Genomic DNA, 19,121 nt, shown 5'->3' on the forward strand with positions numbered 1-19,121 from the left:
CATCATCACCGCCTGGCCTGGCGCAGCGCGAGGCGGCTGAGCACCTGCTGCTGGCAAGCGACGTCGAGCCCACAAGCTATGCTGAGGCCGTTCAACATGAGAACTGGCGCCTCGCCATGCTCGACGAGATGACGGCGATGGAGGTAAACGGCACGTGGGAGCTCACAGAGTGTCCGCCGGAGGTGAAGCCCATAGGCCTCAAGTGGGTCTACAAAGCGAAGAAGGACGCGGCCGGGACCATCTCCAAGTACAAGGCCCGGCTGGTCGCAAAGGGGTATGTGCAGCGCCAAGGGATCGATTTTGACGAGGTGTATGCGCCAGTGGCTCGCTTGGAGTCAGTCCGACTACTCCTGGCACACGCGGCAAATGAAAGCTGGCCGGTCCACCACATGGATGTGAAATCGGCATTCCTGAACGGAGTGCTGGTAGAGGAGGTCTTCGTCGAGCAGCCGCCGGGCTTCGTCTTGAAAGGACACGAGAACAAGGTACTGCGGCTTGTGAAGGCACTGTACGGGCTCCGGCAAGCGCCGCGGGCCTGGTACTCGAAGCTAGACAGTACCCTACTCCAGCTCGGGTTTGGTCGCAGCAACTCTGAGCACGCCGTGTACCTACGCGGCGAGGGCGCACGCCGCCTCGTCGTAGGAGTGTATGTGGACGACCTCATCATCACCGGCGGCAGCACGGGCGACATCGAGCACTTCAAGGTCCAGATAAAGAACAAGTTTCAGATGAGCGATCTGGGCCTCCTCCACTACTACCTTGGTCTGCAGGTGAACCAGGGAGCGGATGGCATCACGCTGAGCCAGAAAGCGTACGCGGCCAAGCTTGTCCAGGACGCCGGGCTGGCAGGGTGTAACGCCAGTCACATCCCCATGGAGCCGCGCCTGAAACTGAGCAAAAACAGCACCGCACCAGCAGTTGATCCCACGGCTTACAGGAGCATCGTGGGAGCACTACGCTACCTGGTGAATACCAGACCTGATCTGGCGTTCTCGGTGGGCTACCTCAGTCGATTCATGGAGCATCCAACCACCGAGCACATGGCAGCTGTCAGAAGGGTACTGCGCTACGTCGCGGGCACCATAGACTACGGCTGCCACTACACAAGGAAGGAGAAGGACGTGGAACTCGTCGGATTTAGCGACAGCGATCATGCCGGGGACATTGACACGCGCAAGAGCACCACCGGCGTCCTCTTCTTCCTGGGGAAAAATGTCATCACTTGGCAGAGCCAAAAGCAGAAGGTCGTGGCCCTCTCCTCTTGTGAGGCAGAGTACATTGCAGGGACTACTGCTGCCTGTCAAGGAGTTTGGCTGTCGCGCCTCTGGTCTGAGCTGCAGAAGAAGAGGGAGAGTGCGACGAAGATCTACATTGACAGCCAATCCGCCATACAGCTAAGTAAAAATCCTGTCTTTCATGATCGTTCTAAGCACATTGACACGAGATATCACTTCATTCGCGAGTGCGTAGAGGAAGGCAGGGTGTGTGTTACGTCTGTTAGCACATCTGAGCAGCTGGCGGCCATCTTGACCAAGGCGTTGCTGCGAGAACGGTTTTGTGAACTTCGCGACAAGTTGGGCCTTGTGAAGCTTAAACACTAGTGCACAGTTTAGGGGGAGCTTTGTTAGTTAAGCTGTGCACGAGTCAGTTAGTTCAGTTAGTTTGTTAGAGTCTGCATGTTTCTACTTCGGTCTAGCATCTCACGAGCGCCGAGTCTTGTGGTGGTCGTGAAGATAGGATCGGGGTGCCGAGGATAGCTCGCGCCCGTTGTGGAACTGAACTGCATGTTTAGCTGTTGCTTTGCATAATAAAAGACAGAAAAAAACAGAAAAGCTGCTGATTCTGAGTGGCACAAATCAGGTGATACACTTGTGTTTATCGAGCTTCGACTCGTTCATCCACTCTCGTGTGTGTTCCTCATTCTCTCTTCATCGGCGACGGTGCAAGTCACCATTGCCAGGCTCGGTTGAGAGCTGACAGCGCACGGCTGGGGCTTGACCTGCGGCAGGTTGGCCGGTGGGGTGGCTGAGGGCGCGGGTGGCGGGCGCATAGACAGGCTCCAGGACGAAGTGGTGGTGGTGCTCGCCTGGAGGCCATGGCGCGGCAGCACTCCGGCGTTGAGACGGGGCAGTTGAGACGGGGCAGGGCTGGGGTCGCGAGGCACCGGAGGTCACGGTAACGCTGCTGCTTGGGCCGATTTTGACGTTCCACGCGATGCAGGTTGGCTGGTCTTTTTTCACCATCTCAGCATGGCCCGTGACATCATCCAACCTACCAAACAAGCTAATCTGTATCAATTGGGTCTGGCTAATGCTCATCCGAGCTACCAAACGAGACTAAAGTGTTCGGCGGTGGCGTGCGCTGCCGCGGGTGCAACGAGAAAGGCCTCGTCATGTGCCCGCTCTGCTTGTAAGCAACAATCAATCCATGCCCATCCATGCCCATTACTTGTCTTCAATTTAAGCTCGATTAGTCACCTCCATCTCCTCCACTCCTAATCAGTAATTAATCGCCCTGCCCCTGGCCTGCTGCTTAGTAATTTCGATTCACTTTCTGGTGGCATGCCGCTCGGTAACCCGACGACGGTGCCGTGGTGGACTGGTGGTCATCGACGGCGACAGGATTGGCAGGACGAGGAGCGCAGCGACAGCGGTGGCCATGGTGCGTGGGCGAGTGCATGGTACGCGTGTCCTCGGCAGCGGCTGTGGCAAGGTGGCATGAGGGCATCCAGCAGTAGCAGCAGCAACGACAGTGCTCGCGGCGCTCACAGGGTGCTCGACGAAATGCTTGAAGAAGGAAGAAGGGACAAGAGAGGAGACGTCCCGTCAACGCGCCATGTTGAAGAAGGGACCAGAGAGGAGACGTCCAGTCAACGCGCCATGTCATCGATAGATACACGGTGGAAGGATAGGGATCCAGATGACATAACTTACAAAGTTTACAGAGTTTATGTACTTAGAAATGTACTTTCAAATTACAAAGTTTACAGAGTTTATGTACTTAGAAATGTACTTTCAAATTTTAGGGACCCAAGTGACACTCCGTTACAAGTTAGTGGACCACCTCTTAAGTGTATTTTACTCTTACGAGAACATTACAGGATGTGCTAACTGCTAACTACAAGTCCCAACTCGGATCACACTGCCTACAAGAATGCCCAATTTCAGTCGAAACTATTGGCAGAATGATACAACATTGTCCAGCTAGAAATTTTACAACTTCTATTTCTCCCCGGCACGAGCATCCCTACTCGTGGTCTCAGTTTTCATGTTATCATCAGCATCAGCTTCAGGCTCGCACTGTCCGCTTTCAGGCCCAGAGACTTCCTCGGGGCTCTGTTTCTGACCATCCTCCGCCGCCCCATTGTCGGAATCCATTGGCACCGCCCCTTCTTCTGGGTCACCCCCGCTGCCACCTCCATCCGTTTCAGGTGTGGCCGCAACCTGCACAGTCCACAACAACAATTAAAGAGGATCTAAATATGCTAGTGTTAGTCTTTCTAAATGTCGAAAAGGTGTGTCACATAACAAGCACGAACCTGTTGCTCTTTGGGTTGAGCTGAAGCGCCTTTCGAATCTTCCCTTTTCACTCGTTTAACCTTTTCAGCAGGCTTTGAAGAGAACTTGGCATTTACTTCAGGTGGCAGGAGCTCTGAAGGTACAACTCCTTCAATCCCGTAGTCAGAAAACTGAAATGGAAATGGTGATTATTACCTGTATAATGCATTAACTTTCAAAAAAATTACCTGTATAATTATTCATTCAATCCCTCGAGCACACAATCAAATAATTATGTTATAATGCTTCATAGCTTATTACATACCCGGGCAAATCCATCCAAGTCCTGCCTGGCCGAAAAGCGTAACCCTTTCCAGCAATACACCTGTCACATAATCACCAGTCTTGAGACCAATCTACTAGCTACAAGGAAGTTAAACATGAAATGCTATTTCCAACATCGAGCTGTAATATACGGAACACAAGAAAAAGAATGGTATTCATGGAATCAGTGCCCATGAAACAATGACACCTTATTTTCATGAACACTGAGAAGTGACAAGCTATATCACGTTTCTTTTCAATGAGACTGCCTGACTGGAGTTAATAAAGGTAACAGGCCATGCCAGCATTGTGCAGGCTGATAAGGCCATCAGGGGGTTGCTTTGACATAATGTGAAGTACCTATGCTATGTTAGTTGAAGGAACAGATTCCTATTTCAACATTTCTTGAAACATCCTACCACCATGGCACCATACTGATGTTATGGAAGTTTATTCCACAAAAGAACTAGAAGAACTTAAGTGTCTATAAGTTCCAAGTTGCTCGAAGTAGTACCAGGAAGGGCTTAATAGAGGACTCTGATAATTTGAACATAACTTGCACAGTCCATTTTGAACAATTCAACAGAAAGGTTGTGAAATCCCTCCCATAGAGTCAAATTTAGAATAACCAGCAATCCAGCAATTAGTATAGCTCGGACTCAAACTTACTCGATTACTTTTGTGGTGGTACTCCTCTTCAATTCCAGCAGATGGATCCATCTGTATATTTTGATAGGTAAACAGTCATTACAGGACTGTTTGAAACTTCGTTTGCAGCAAAAGAATGAATGTCCAAAGTGGAAAATAACCATCAAGGATAATACCATGGAACTTTCCATTTTATTTAAAGAAAAAGGGCCAGGAAAAAGTTAAAGCGCTTACATCTTCTGCAAGAGGTTTCCAATATTCTGTAATTGATGGCATGCGGACACGGTCAGGATTGGTCAAAACATTCTACAGTTCCAACAAACATTAAATGTAAGTGGTTAAACTAAATGTCAGAAAATTGTACGGCAAAAGAAAATTCTGTGAAACAAGTATAGCAAGGGAGAAGTGCAGTATATAGCTTGTCATTTTTCAAACAATGCAAAGGAAGTGCTAAAGTCAAATTGAGGGAGAAATTTTAATTTATAGTTTTAATCTCTTTACTCACTTAGGCAATTGACAGAATGAGAACTTAGAAGACAAAAGTACTACGCCACTGTCCTGTGATACTGGCACCAAGACTTGCAACGATTTCTATATACAGGCAGAAATGGACTGCAAGCCGCAAGTGCCATGGTTCATGTAATAGTATGTTTTTATCAAGGACCCCAAACTGATAAATTTGTGCAATTTCATTACTAACTAAGCACTATATTGAGAAGATGTACATACAGGGTTTTGTTCTGCCCATTTCCAAAGTTGGCTAAGCTCTTTGTTTCCCAGTCTCCACCTTGGCTTCCTACAAAGCATGCAATGTCACCTTTACTGCTGATCATGGAAGCAAAGTATAAAAAGGGAATGGGCAATAAAAAACAACAACAAACTTTCAGATTACAACAGTAACAAAAGATTTAGATTTTGTGCAAAGCATCCCTTGATTTCTTTTACTTTAGCAGAATCCTAACATTAAACTATATGATTGGACATGGTCTTTCTGAGAAATAAGTATGACTTAATATTACATGCAAATCTGTTATTGCAATTTATCTTGTATTAAACTTTCCTAGACGAATCTAGAGCAATAAACTTTGAGTTCAGTGCTTTAAGCAAGTAGCATACCGTTTTCTGCCTCCAGCCTGAACTGGTTTCATTTCGAAGGGTGCTTTTTCAAATGCGAGACACCCATCGCGCTTCCACCAAACCTTTTCAAGTCATATACAGAGGGATGAGAATAATTGGTTATGTGAGCTCCTACTATAAAGGTTAAAAACTTGTATCATGTGCAGTTAAAAAGCATACCCAGTTTTTCTCCCGCTCAAGAATATGTTCAATGCTTTTCAGAAATTCTTTCCCTTTTGGTGGAATAACCTCCAGAAGCTTCTTAACACGCTCTTCGCAAGATTTGATTTCATCTTTCTGATTGAAGGGATAACACATAGTCAATTGATACTATTTGAAGATTATCTTGTTCCTCTATGCACTGATTTAATACACCAGTCACTATGGCCAAGTTTTCTGTATTGGGTCAGGATCAGTTAGTATTGGTTGACACTGTTAAACAGATCAGTTAGTATTGGTTGACACAGTTAAACAGGTAGTACCACCAACTTACTCTATGGAACAGCCCATTTTTATCCATATAAAATATACTTTTTTGGTGCAAACCTCAGCAATTATAAATAACTAGTTTTACCCACACCAAAGGTCTGGGAATATCTATAACTGTAACATATGAATAATTTGAGATTCATGTAGGATTGAAGAAGAGTATCTTCCATGCATGTGGATGAGATAGATGTAAACTTGTCCTCATTGTGTTCAGTTGGGGCAGGGGAGAAGTGAGATGAAATATACATGTGGGGCATCAGGAGAAAAAAGTCACCTTTTCATTTGTTGACTGAATAGTACACATGGCCAATATTCTAGATTATTTTGGATGCATCTTGACATTCATAAATTGGAAAACCTAACCACTGGATGTCCAACCAAAGCTTGACATGGTTTTGAATGGCGGATTTCAATTATTTGTTGTTTAGGGCCCAGCTAAAGATTGGAGGAACAGTATCCAGCTTATAAGGGTACAGGTACAAGAACTATTCCTAGAAAGAACCAAGGGGTTTCATAAGAACTGTGGAAAATTAGCTGTTGCAAAATCACAATATTGGAAAACAATTATGAAATGAGATCTAGAAATGTTCATGTCTTAAGGTATTTAACTTCATTAGGAAAAAAAAACTCATGTTTCAGTGCTGACCATGCCCCCTGTTGGACCTTCTTTTTCATTTTTTCCAGGTGCCTGAACAACAAAATAATTTTGTCAGCAGTCTGCGCTTCAGCGATCGTAACAGGCTAGTCAAATGAAATGATTAACAGCGAAACAGTACTGATACAGAAAAATTAGGGGAAATTATAGTGCATATAATAACACAAACATGCATAGGTGTACATCAATGAAGACTGATGAAAGTATTTTTATTTGTTTTATGATTTTGCCTTGTACGATTGCCAAATAAATGCAACCATTGCATCATTCCAAGTTAACATACCTTGAGATAGTCAAAAAATATAAGACATTGGACAAGGATGTGGCGTCGAAAACTAGGGTCCTTCAACTGAAAAGATGGAACGGATATATCACAATGGTGAACAGAAAAAGGAAAGTCAAACCACCTGCTCAAAAGCTTTTACCTCCAAACCCATCAATTTACTGCTAGTCAGGTACTTAATATTGAAAGCAGCATCTTCTTCCTGGTCGAGATTGTTAAGTTTTCCATCATCATCACTAAGAGGCAGAGCTTCAAATGTGCTCAACACAACCTGGATAGTCAGTGATTATCTCAGTATATGAATCAGATATTCAGAATGAGCCCACAGGCCACAGAATTGAAAAATGAGCAGGAACCTGTCATTGGAAGAAAATTGTATGAAGGGACATACCGCCAAATTAGAGGAGAACTTTTGCCATTTAGCCAGGTTTGTATTAGTCAAAGCTGGGTTACTGAAATGCTCCTAACACACAAATATTTAAAAAAATGAGCATTAAATAAAAATGTTGATGATCACGAAGAATGTATGATTTCTAGTGACAATTTCCAATTCCATAGAATTGCAGGAAGTGCCAAATATCAACCTGTAGACTCCAGAGGGTCTTGTAGAAGTTGAAATCAACAGATATTCCTGAGAAATAAAAATACACATCAGGATGTAGCATTTAGGAAGACAGATTCAAGAAAGTGAAGATAGGACCAAAAGCAAATAATTTTGCAGCGTCAGGTGCAACAAACAAAATAGAACATTACAGTGTTAACATAGAAGAGTCATACTCACCATCCGTAGCATCTTTTTCATACTTTGTTACATTTGATGTGTTGAAAACTCCCTTAATGTTGAGAGCTGTTAAAATAGACAAACAAAATGAATGGTGTATCTGAAGACAGTTATACACAGTTTACCAATAAGAGGAAAATTAGTTGAGGTTGGGAAAAGAGAGATACAATATGCAAACCTGAACGCTCCGATAGTGGGAAAAAATGCGCTAGAAACATGATAATGCGCCCACAGAACACCACATCATTTGCCTGAGATATTTAAGAACGAAGGAAATATTAATGTTGGTTCAACAGAAGAGTAAAACATACCATGATGAGGTCCCTAAATTCTTAGAATGAAGGAAATGTCACCGTTTGCCCCCTCCATGTTGGGTGCGATGTTAGCATGTGACATAAGCAAGTTTATGCTAATTAAGTAGATTTGGACCTCAAGTGGCACATTTAACAAGTTTAGAGATCCAAATGCTCATTTTTAAAGTTTAGGGAACAGGGCGGGACAAGTTACGGACTGGTGGAGCATTTTACTCTTCAGCAAAAAAGAAGTGCTGGGAAAACCCCAATAGATACAAAGAGTAATAGTTGAAGGTGTTCATGGGGCCACAAGGTCAAGATTTTTGTGGTATGGTACATGCTATCATTTAGTTTAGCAAAAAGTTTATTAGCAAAGCTCTTACTGAACCTAGCTCAGTTGGTGGGAGAGGTGTCGGTGTCCACCCATATCACCAAGGGTTTGACTCGAATTTGAGTTCCTATTCTTCTTATTTATAATATTAAAAAAAGTTCCTCACAGATCCGTTGAGTTTTTTATATCTTTTTTATATACAAGATCAAGATCACCCAGCTAGTCAGCTGGTTAAAAAATAGGTCTGCTTAATGTCAAGCTGAAATATGAGAGCAACAGAAAAATAAAATTCAAAGAGTAGGCACAAAAAAAACAACTGCATCTAACCTTTGATAGTCTTCGAAGAAGTTGGTTACAAGTCCTTAGCATAACTAGTTTTCCACGTCCAAAAAGTTCTTGCTATAAACAACCCAACAAGAGTCCATCAGCAAATTTACAAATATGCATCTTCTCTACCTAACAGAACTAACCAAACAAAATCATATAAGGATCACAATTACCTTCCCCAGTACATCTTGTTGGCTCTCAATATACCCAAAGATATCTTTGCAGTCTTTGATTGTTGACATTTCAGTTAGGTCTTCTAACAGCTGGAATACCATACCACCCTCAACATGCCCTCTTTCGCAAAGGTAAAGCACAATATCTAACAGCACAGAACATTGGTTTCTCAGAACAGAAATTAATGCTTCACAAGCATCAAATAGTGCTCAGAAGTCAGAAGTTGATGCCATAAGGTCCTCAAATAGATATGGATTTGAACAAAGAATGGTGGAAACTGACCAAGAAGGCGAGTTATCAGGCAATTACTTTCTCCGCTATCCAAGGAATTTCCGTATTGCATAATCTTTTTACCTGATTGGACTGCAGATGACTAAGAATACAAATATAAAACAGAATCAGCAATCTTTTCTAGTATCGCAAATAAAAAAATGCACCTACACGGCTACACCTTCCACTTTATATTAGAAATCATCAAGGAAACCTTGCGACTAAGAAACATACTCCTAATGATGCAGAGGCCCAGTAAAATGCAGGTTCCTACAACAATCCTAAACATTTTATTATCAGGTGAGAACAAAGATTAGTGTAGCCAAGCTTACCACAAGTTCCTGCAGCAATGTTCGAAGAGCATTTTCCAAGGATTGATTCTCCTCTAGGACCAACACTGTTTCCTTCTGCGAAATAAGAAATGAGACGTGTTTCAAATTGGATGAGTAGCTGAACCCCAAACTGCACGTGAACCAGACACGTAACTTACCTAAAATACAAGCATTCAGGAAAACTAAACGAAATAGAGTAAAATAATAACATGAATCGCAAGCAACTCATCATCAATCAAGGTGACTGACTATTATATACCTGAGGTTTAATTGCTTCCTGAACTGTCTGAAGGGCAAATGTTTCTGGGGGTTCAGTCCTAGATAATGCACTCCGGAAAACTCCCTGCAAAAATATAGAAACATTTTCATTAAAAATTTTCAGCACTTTTTATCCATCCTCTAACGCCATCCCACCCAAGATCAAGCCCACAAATGCCTACTGCCTGTCCATTAACAGCTGAACCCGCCAGGGCAGCTGTAACACACACTGCTTGAAACCTACAGACACTATTGCCACAGGATAATTCTGTCAGTGTTCTCATTGCGCCCACTACTAAATATTGAGCGGTAGCTGCTGATCTGCAACCAATATCTCGCAGCTAAATGGAAACAGAGAAAAAGACGCTGCATCAAAGGCGCGGGAAGCTGCATCTCGAGTCCACTGGCATTACCACTCGCAGAAAACAGGCATTAACCACTCGCAGAAAACAGAACCCTACTTACTACTTAAATAACGGCAAAAAAACCCAATTATGACCGCAGCTAGGAGCAGGGCGGCAGGGACAGTGAGCTCACGATGATGCGGTCGCGGTCTGTGTGGCTGGAGACGGTGGAGCCGGCGGTGGATGGAGGGGAGGGAGACGGCCGGTCCTTGGACAGGAGGATTCGGAGGCCAGCGTTCGACGCTGGCGGCGAGGGCTCTGCCATGGTGAGGTGGGCGGTAGGGCTTGCAGGCTTGGAGAGATCTACTGGTGGGGCTGAAGCACCAGCTCGGGCCGCGAAACCCACGGAGCCTGCCTTTGCCGCGGTGCCGGAACTAGGCAAAGTGGCGGCGAGCACCGGGTGTAGTGCAGGCCGGCGGGTGGCCGCGGCGGCGGCGACGAACAGAGAACGGTGAAGGAGACTCGGGAGAGCAGCAATGGAACGGATGCGCGGCAGCTGGGGCAGAGAAGGCTGAGGCAGCTGGGCCGCGCCGCGCAGACCTGGCATGTGCCCGGCCCATAAATGCCTGGTTGTCTGTCGTCGAGTCCCTCCCATCCATTTCGCTCGCACTGGACGGCCCGGTCCAGTTCGAGAAACCTCTTACCATAGGCCCAGTTTGCATTAAGTTCACGTGAATTTTTTTTCAAAAAAAGTATCGTGGCCTTCTTTCCGTTCTTGAAATGTACTACCAGTACAACATTGTGGGAATTTTATATTCCGCTTGCTCATGATCCTCTCCGTATTTGGTGAACTCTTTGGTGGATCGCAATGTCGCTTGACCTTTGAGTATAAGGTGCACCGTTCGTTTCAAATTATAGGTAATTTTAGCTTTTTTTTAATTCATAGATTTTGTTATATACTTAAACATACCCTATGTCTAGATGCAGCTATGCATCTAGAAAAGTCAAACAACCTATCATTTAGAACGGAAGGAATAATAAAGAGCGAGAATTCTATTTCCCCAATTCCAAACGCGGACTTTGTGCCGTTGCGCGGTAGAGAGATAAACAGACGAGCTAATCAATCTAGTCTAGTTTAGAGAAGAAGGCATACACAACAGAATCACACAAAAAGCCCAGAATCAAATGTATGGGCAAACATTTTACCCGATTCCGCTGTTCGAGTCTGCATCATATCGTCCAGCACAGGCAACCTGTTTCTAGGATTCTGTAGGCGAAGGGCATAATTTTCAGTTTTTTACACGATTGTCCTGAACAATCTCAACATTAATAACCAAAGCATGGTCCAAACATGCAGCTATGCAAGCAGGAGAAACAATGATACAGCAACCATCACCGTATAATGATCAAGCTTAGCGTTGACTCCAGCAATCGCTGATCAACAACAGACTGTCCAGGTTCACAAATCATAGGCAATCGTCTCTTGATGCAAAGACTATAATACAATAATGTATAAACTTAAGGCATAAAAGATACAACAAGAATATCATTTGATTATCGAATGAACATCACTAACTGACTAACATACTCAAGCACAATGGATTGAGTAACCAAATGCTTACTTCTGAAGATGTGACATACAATTTGTTCCATATCCTGCAGATAAAACAAAGTTCCAAGCCATAGAACATAGGAAAAACCACCAGCTTGAAAATAGAAAAGTAGATTTAGACCAGATACGGTTGTGATGGCAACAAACCAGATTGCCAACTTGTCAGCAGGGATCGGCGCTAAATAAAGAGTGACGAGGTTCTTGTATATATAGTTCACATTTGAACTAGAACCCAAAACTTTCCGACAAACTATATGTTTGATTGTTAATTTAACAATCTCCATAAGATATAAAAACAGCTAAACAGGTATTACCGTGGAGTCTATGACATTAATCAACGTAAAGTGAAGGAATATAGGCATCGAAGCGGAGCATGCAGCAACCAGTTTGTTGTTTAATGAAGTTGCACAGTCGCGCTCATGGACAAGTTCTAACAAGAGATGATACAAGCATTACTATGTCGCTATGCAGATAAAACACTAGACTGCTTCAGACCAATCTACATCGTATTCACACCCCAAAAAAATAGATAGGCTACCAAACAAATAGCACCCATTAGCTGAGTGAGAAACTTGAGCGTATTTACTGGCCCACGATTGCACCAGACAACCATACATCTATCCATCACTATAAAATACTCCCAAAAAATCGCTAATTTGTGGAATCAACAATTTGCATTAAAAAGAATGGTAAAGTAGAATGCTCTGAAGTAAGGAAAACTGCAGAAGATGCATGTCATATTCATAGAAAAGTTCCAACTTCCCAACAGGAAAGGATCCAGTCATTATGTCACTGTTTGGAGGAACAATCAGATTGTTTTGGAGCAATGTACTCTGCACCAGACTATCAAACAAATAAAACTCCATCAGGGGAGGAAATACTACACGTTTCTAATTTACAATTGCACTAGCAAGTGGCAACCACACGTGGCAGCATGACTTGTAGAAAGAACACCAAATTTTGCTTGACCGTGGCAGTCAACAAGATTCATGTTTTGCTTGCAATAACAAAGTAAGATCATTTCAGTTTGACTAAGTAAGAACACATCAAGAGCGTATTCATTCATAAGTTCAATTTCCTTTCCCCAAACGACATACATAGACAGAATCAGACAGACGCGACATATATAGGTGCATACAGTTTATACTGCACAATTCCAAGAAATCATGCAATATTATTGTGAATGCTTTGCTTGCCCTCGGGACGACCGAAGACGGATCCCCAATCCTAGTTCTTACCGGTGCCGTACTCCTCGGCGTCGTGGATGATGACGTAGCCGGCCTTCTTGGGGCTCTCAGAGTCGGAGAGTTGGTCCTCGTCGTCGCTGTAGACGTCGTCGTAGCCGGACGCGCAGGTGGAGGCGATGAGCGACCACACGAGGTACATGGTCGCGGCGGTGAGGGCGCCGCAGCCGAATCCGAAGAGGAGACCGGAGACGACGACGAGGATGTCCTTGGCGCGCTCCTGCACGGACGAGGCGGCGACTTCCGCCTCGGAGGCGGCGGGGAGGGCCTCGGCGCGGCGGATCTGGTGCGGGCCGAGGCGGCGGACGCGGAGGACGGTGACGACGGTGGTGGTGAGGGGCGCGGGGTTGGTGGGGTCCGGGTTGGGCCTGGAGACGGAGGAGAAGGAGATGAGGAGCGTCTGCGCGTGGCCGCACGGGCGCGCGTCGGCGCCGGGGGAGGCGGCGATGAGGGACACCGCGGCGACGGCGGCGATGAGGAGGAGCTTGCCGTCGGCGGCCATGGCGGCGATGACGCGGCGGAATTGGGGGGGAATCGGAGGGGGTGTCGTGTTCGTTGGGGAAAGGGTAAATTATAAAGGTGGGGGAAGTTGCAGACCTTTGACTTGCTGTTTTTATCCGAGTCTTCAGAGATGGGCCCAAGAGGGCCGGAATCGGTGATGGTACGACGAACGGGCCGTGTTGAGAAAGAGTTGCACCGGGCTGAGCCTGTAGCGTTCCGTGGGCTCAGCCCACGGCACCGTTTGGCGCGCCGACGCGATGCTTTCTTTTCTTTCACAGCAGAAATGGCCGTGTGTTGCTACGAGTCGTTACTTGCTCTCATATTATTATTCACTTATTTTTACTATGTTGTCTTCACTTCACAATATGTTGATGCGTTGTCCCTAATAGTCCTCTCTTTGCAAGTATAGTAGTAGAAGATATTTGTGTGTGGTTGGATGCTATCTGTTTATTACGTGGGATTCACATATGGAAATAAAAAAAAATCACGACTTAACCTCCGCTCTATCCATTCATTCGATTTCCCCCATACTCATCGTCATCCAGCCAGTCGCTATCTCTTCATCCATCGGCGCTACCAGCATCTTGCTCCATCCTCGCCGTCGCCCAGGCATTGCGCATCTTGCAGTCCTCGCTGTCGCCCAGGCAAGCGCTCATGCTCCCTGTGCCTAGGATCATTCCCGCTTCGAGCGCTAGGGCAAAGTGCCTCTGGCCGCCATGAGCAGGAGTGTGTTCTCTTCTTTTTCTTGTTTCATCCACTTCCCTTATATAATCCACTCCAAATTGTAGTGTTGATGGGTCAATAAAGGATACACTAAGATGACACATATAGGGATTTAAATTATGTATATTAGTTAATTTCAAGCATTTTGACATGTTAATGTTTAGACGACTTAATATACAAAATGTATATCTACAAAGTTATCTTGTACAATAGTTAACTCTATAATCTCTTAATTTGTTCATAGATAAGAAAATAATTAGATCATAAGTTTACAATAATACAACAACAATAAGTTCTTAGTACGTTTAAAAAAAATCCAGATGACTCTAAGGTGGCTTGGCATGAAGTAGGCATCGTCTACTATCTACCGTCTTAAATGGCTTGCATCGCCATTCTACCAACAAACTAGAACAAAGATACTATATATCTCTGCAATAGATAACGAGTGGTTCCGAGATAGCTGTAGTTGTTTTTCAGCGGGAGCACCAGCGGTCCAGGTAAATCGGTGGCAGGAGCGGTGATAGTAGCTCCTGCTGGCCGATCTTGGATTTGGTGGTGCAGAAGATAGGGGGAGTCGGCACCAGCGGAGCTATAGCCCCACTAGGCATGAACAAGGGAATCGCGTGGAGGCCGGAGGCCACGACGCAAATGGGGACGACGGAGGTGGCATCCTCGGGGCCGGGGCCGGTGGGGAAAGCCTAGGGGTCGAGAAAACCGAGGCGGCGGAGCGTGTCTGCTTGACCGCCGCAACATCTCCGTGCTCCAGCGCAGGCGCGCAGTCAAATAAAAAGATGTGGGCATCGAAACTCGACGAAATCCCGACCTTCGTACTCATGACGGGCTTCAATGTCAAATAAGCCTGGTAGTCTGGGCCCAATGAAGGAAATATGAAGGCTTCTTTTAGGCCCAAGACGTGACAAGCCCATGGAAAATGTGCCCAGTAAAACCCAACTTTGTTGCGAGAGGCGGGTCACCCCACTCGCGTCGTCGTCAGGGGCAGCGCCACCATGCTCAGGGGCATGCGCCGCGCCGGCCATGTGGACCACTATACCGGTCACCCACTTGGCCCCACTCTCGTCGTCCCTGCCGGAATCCGGCTACACCGTCACCCCGCGGCCGCGCCGTTTCACCGCGCGATCGCTCTCCTACCTCCTCCTTCGCGCGCCCACACCCGACGCCGTGGTCCTCGCCCTCTACCACGCGCTCTTCCACATCGCCCCTCCGCTGCCGCCCTCGCTCCCCGTCTTCGTTGCGGCATTCTTCCACGTCTCTCGCGCCGCCGCACGCCTCCTGCCCCCCATCCTCTCCTTGCTCCACGCTGCCCGCCTCCCGCCCTTCTCCGACCGCCCGTTACTTCCACTCCTCCGCGCGCTCCGCCTACTCCACTCCCTCTGCCTCTTCCTCTCGCTCCCGTCCTTCAACTCCCACCCCTCCTTTCGCTCATTCAATGCGCGAAGAAAACCAAGCCGGAAGGAAGCAAGAGGCGTCTTCGTTGGAACTCGGGTCAATTGCAGTAAAGTTTAGGGATTTTTTTGAAAAATTGTCAAGACATATGTCAAAGGATTGCGGGTTGATTATGAAAAAGTTGAGAGACTTTTTTGCAAAATAATCATGACGGTTGGAAGAAACATCCTCTCTTTAATATTAGGTATAGATTCCCATGGCTAGCCATGGATGATGCTACATGGAGGACAAATGGACAATGGGGGACAACTGGACAAGGACAAGCATGACATGGGCTCCCACTAGTGCGTGTCGAGCTTGCCACGTGCCTTCACACAGATCCCGCTTTCCTTTCGACCTAAGATCCATCATGCTCGCGAGCGGAGGAAGAACACGTACGCATGGCAGTAGGAAATATATGCCTAAATACGAGTCCAGATTTTATTTGGAGGAAAAACACATTGAAAAAATATGATGCAAGCATATAACACATGTAAACAAGCAACATACTGACTAGAACAGTAATGCGCAAGAAAATTACTCAAAGATCCTACGCAGAACGAAGTCGAACGCGTTGATGTAGATGTTGCAAAATCACCAAGCGGTCGCGCGTAGACGCTGCCCAAAAACCTGATTGCTGTCCCGTGCAAGAGTCTCGCGACAGTGGTTTCGGAGATCTTGCTTTCCTTCAAGTCCGGTGCACGCCGCTACCACCGTGGAGGAGGAGGAGGAGGAGGAGAATGTGAGGAGGAGCATGGGCAGCAGTAGCCTTGAGGAGGGTGAGTGCGCGAGGGGGCCGTGATGGCTTGCGGCTCCATCTGCCGAACACCATGGAAGCTGCTTCTGGTCGGGGTTTGGGGAGGAGGAGAGAGCGAACTCGCCGGGGTCGGGGCCAACGCACACGACGACTGTGGCGGAACCGCCCAACTTAAGCTGGTTTAAGTGCGCCTAATCGCTGTCGGAACAGCAATTATCCGAAACGCACCTAAAACAGCATAAGTTCGGTAGTCCGTCGAGTGTCCCTAGGACTCCTCGAAGGATCCACGACATGTCTCATAGCCATACATCAGGATAATATCCGCGATGGGATAATATCAACAAATATTACATTTTTAAAGACATATCAGAGGTACGACATATTACAACCATAGTTTGAAACAACTTAATCATGCAGGTCAGCGTGGTTCTAAGAATTTAAAACCAGTCCGGAAGAAAAACAACAATTAAGTTTTATTCTAGAGTATCATGAGACTCATAAGATACCCTAGGTCTTCGGGGCTTCCTCTTCGGTGAGTCCCTGCTGGCTTTCTGAAAACAACAACAAGGGATCCCCTGAGTACGAAGTACTCAGCAAGTCTTACCCGACTAACCAATATAATAGTTTTCTTTGGAATGCATGTCAGCCTTTGGGTGTGCTTGGTTGACACAATTTTTGCCGAAAAAGCTTACTACGAGTGAGGCCTTAGTTTTATCTTTTACTTTAGTTAAGTCATTACCTAACCATTCTAGATGATAGCAGAAGTAAAAGCAACCACAGCTGTTAAGTCATACATTACTTGACAACAGGAGATTTTATATCGCATGAGTTGATACTACGATGCTCAACAGTGATCAAGTGCATTCATAACCGAGAATTGCGGCGATCCGGATCAAATTACATCCTGCAGGAGAGTACCCCGATCACCAGCATTATACGACTGTTCCGGTCGTATCTCACAACCTCTCGATTAGCAAAGTCAATGATTAGGAATACAACTACCCGGACCCAGGGATGCACCCCCACATGGGACCCCACGTCTGGCCTGATCTCCATGTGAGTTTCAGGCTACACCCCTGCCAATCTCCAGCACGTCAAATGCGGGTACGAAGCATTCCTGATCATAGAATTTACTAATCTACTGGGCTTTACTGGTCCCATACCCAGTAAGTGATCAGATGTTATCACTTGATCAGCGGTTAAGACACGAATCGGGCCTTAACCAGATTAATCTAGCAGACAGAACTACATCTCTAGCTTCTGTCCGTATTCATATTCCAGACTATCCTTCATAAGCAACATGTATGACTTAAGAGTTTTCCTTAAGGTTGGTAAACCAATCATGTAAGCAAGTAAGCAATTCTAGACTTGGGTAGTTTCTAGGGTTTGAACAAGTGGCAAAGATGTCCTTAAATCAAGGCATGATCATACACAAGAATAGGTTTCATCCAACTCCTAGACTCAGTGCATGTAATAAACAAATAACCTATAACTAGTCACATGAAATAACGACTCCAAAATAGATAGGTATAAATGCACCGGGGCTTGCCTGGGATCAACAAGGTTAGTTCTTCGGAAAACTTCTTTATTAAAAGAGGCACTCCATATTTCGCGAATGATGTCCATCTCCAGCTGAAATCCATGACTTCCACTTCAGGAGTTGTGCCGTCTACGATTCAGTATATGCAAGAGTTAGAGATGCAAATTTTTGAATACAAGACTATACAACTTTCCTTCATGATAAAGTTGCAAGCCAACAAGGACTATACAATTTATCATGATAAAGTTGCAAGCCAACACACAAAAACCCGAAAAGATTAGCCCACCATTTTTATTTCCTTTACTAAACCTACCTTAGACCTTTTTATTTATTTTTAAAAGCATTATAATAATTTTCTAATCTCAAAAACCTAATTCCTATGAATTAATAATGATTTGTGGATAATAAAGCATTTTTCAAATTTTTATACATTTAATAAAGTTTAAGCATTTATTTAAATACCTTAGATAAAAAGGCATTAAATAAATACCAAAATTTTTATTATTTTTCCTAGGGTTTAAGAATTTTAATGCATAAAGGAAAATAAAACAATCCTAATAAAATTGGTTTCACTAATTTTGGGCACTTCTAAAATTTCCTGGAATTAAATGGTGAAAACCCTATTTAATCTATTTATCTAATAAAAGAAAACCTAAAGTTTAAATAAAACCCCCGGCCCAAGCTTTTCTCACCCGACTTGCTTCTACCCACTATCACTTCCACCTATGGCCCATCCGGTCTCCTATTCTCCTTCTTCTTTTCTTCTCTGACAAGTGGGGCCCACGGCCGAATTTTTCCCTTGGGCCGAAAAGTGGCCCGTCAACTTTAACCTTCCACGCGTGGCCTTTTTGCGGCAGCCTTCTCTTTGGGCCGACTTCCCCCTTCTCTCCTTTTTCTCAACCTTGGTCCAAACTTATCTCACTCGCACTGGGCCCAAAAGCCGGTCCATCAAATCTTCTGTTCCCTTTTCCCCCGGCGCATGGGCTGGTTTGAACCGGCGCAACGAGCGCCCAAAATAAATGGGCCTCCGTGCGGCCGGCCTGCCTTTCTTACAGGCCGACAGCCTAATCCCCTTCTTTTCAACCACCCGCCGGCCCTCTTTCTTTTTCTTGGACAGCTTGCGGGCCAGCTGGGCTGGCGTCTCCCCTTGGCCCATGACGGACGGCTGCCCTCTTTTCT

The 19,121-nt window shown here is 45.5% G+C and overlaps 2 protein-coding genes and 1 long non-coding RNA gene across 3 annotated transcripts; 1 reads left to right on the forward strand and 2 right to left on the reverse strand.

Annotated features, from left to right (window-relative positions):
- The first annotated feature begins 1,686 nt into the window (after positions 1 to 1,686).
- Positions 1,687 to 3,054, forward strand: LOC117839291 (uncharacterized). Its single transcript, XR_004636816.2, has 2 exons — positions 1,687 to 2,409; positions 2,622 to 3,054. It is a non-coding gene; the product is annotated as an uncharacterized lncRNA (long non-coding RNA).
- On the reverse strand, positions 2,926 to 10,744 carry LOC117839290 (THO complex subunit 1). Its single transcript, XM_034719595.2, has 21 exons — positions 10,316 to 10,744; positions 9,780 to 9,863; positions 9,521 to 9,595; positions 9,201 to 9,291; positions 8,918 to 9,063; positions 8,745 to 8,816; positions 7,972 to 8,044; positions 7,794 to 7,859; positions 7,597 to 7,643; positions 7,404 to 7,475; positions 7,155 to 7,283; positions 7,013 to 7,078; positions 6,721 to 6,762; positions 5,766 to 5,882; positions 5,586 to 5,668; positions 5,199 to 5,265; positions 4,704 to 4,775; positions 4,491 to 4,541; positions 3,823 to 3,882; positions 3,539 to 3,688; positions 2,926 to 3,443 (listed from the first exon to the last, which is right to left on the reverse strand). The coding sequence occupies exons 1-21, from the start codon at positions 10,727 to 10,729 to the stop codon at positions 3,222 to 3,224; spliced, it is 2,199 nt and encodes a 732-aa protein (XP_034575486.2). The 5' UTR covers positions 10,730 to 10,744; the 3' UTR covers positions 2,926 to 3,221.
- Positions 10,745 to 12,766: 2,022 nt separating this feature from the next.
- LOC117839888 (uncharacterized) lies at positions 12,767 to 13,560 on the reverse strand. The gene has a single exon (XM_034720320.2). It carries the CDS (start codon positions 13,478 to 13,480, stop codon positions 12,962 to 12,964), a length of 519 nt encoding a protein of 172 aa, XP_034576211.1. The 5' UTR covers positions 13,481 to 13,560; the 3' UTR covers positions 12,767 to 12,961.
- Between the last annotated feature and the right edge of the window lie 5,561 nt (positions 13,561 to 19,121).

Source organism: Setaria viridis, chromosome 9 (assembly GCF_005286985.2).
Source record: "Setaria viridis chromosome 9, Setaria_viridis_v4.0, whole genome shotgun sequence".
In the NCBI taxonomy this organism is placed as follows: Eukaryota; Viridiplantae; Streptophyta; class Magnoliopsida; order Poales; family Poaceae; genus Setaria; species Setaria viridis.

What these genes read in the sequence shown, in the direction of transcription:
- LOC117839290 (XM_034719595.2), bottom strand. Translation starts at nt 10,729, where the DNA reads ATGCCAGGTCTGCGCGGCGCGGCCCAGCTGCCTCAGCCTTCTCTGCCC. An exon ending in AGACCCTCTGGAGTCTACAG is followed by an intron (nt 7,476 to 7,596) that starts GTTGATATTTGG and finishes TTTGTGTGTTAG; the next exon opens with GAGCATTTCAGTAACCCAGC. An exon ending in AGTTCTCCTCTAATTTGGCG is followed by an intron (nt 7,284 to 7,403) that starts GTATGTCCCTTC and finishes CTGACTATCCAG; the next exon opens with GTTGTGTTGAGCACATTTGA.
- LOC117839888 (XM_034720320.2), bottom strand. Translation starts at nt 13,480, where the DNA reads ATGGCCGCCGACGGCAAGCTCCTCCTCATCGCCGCCGTCGCCGCGGTG.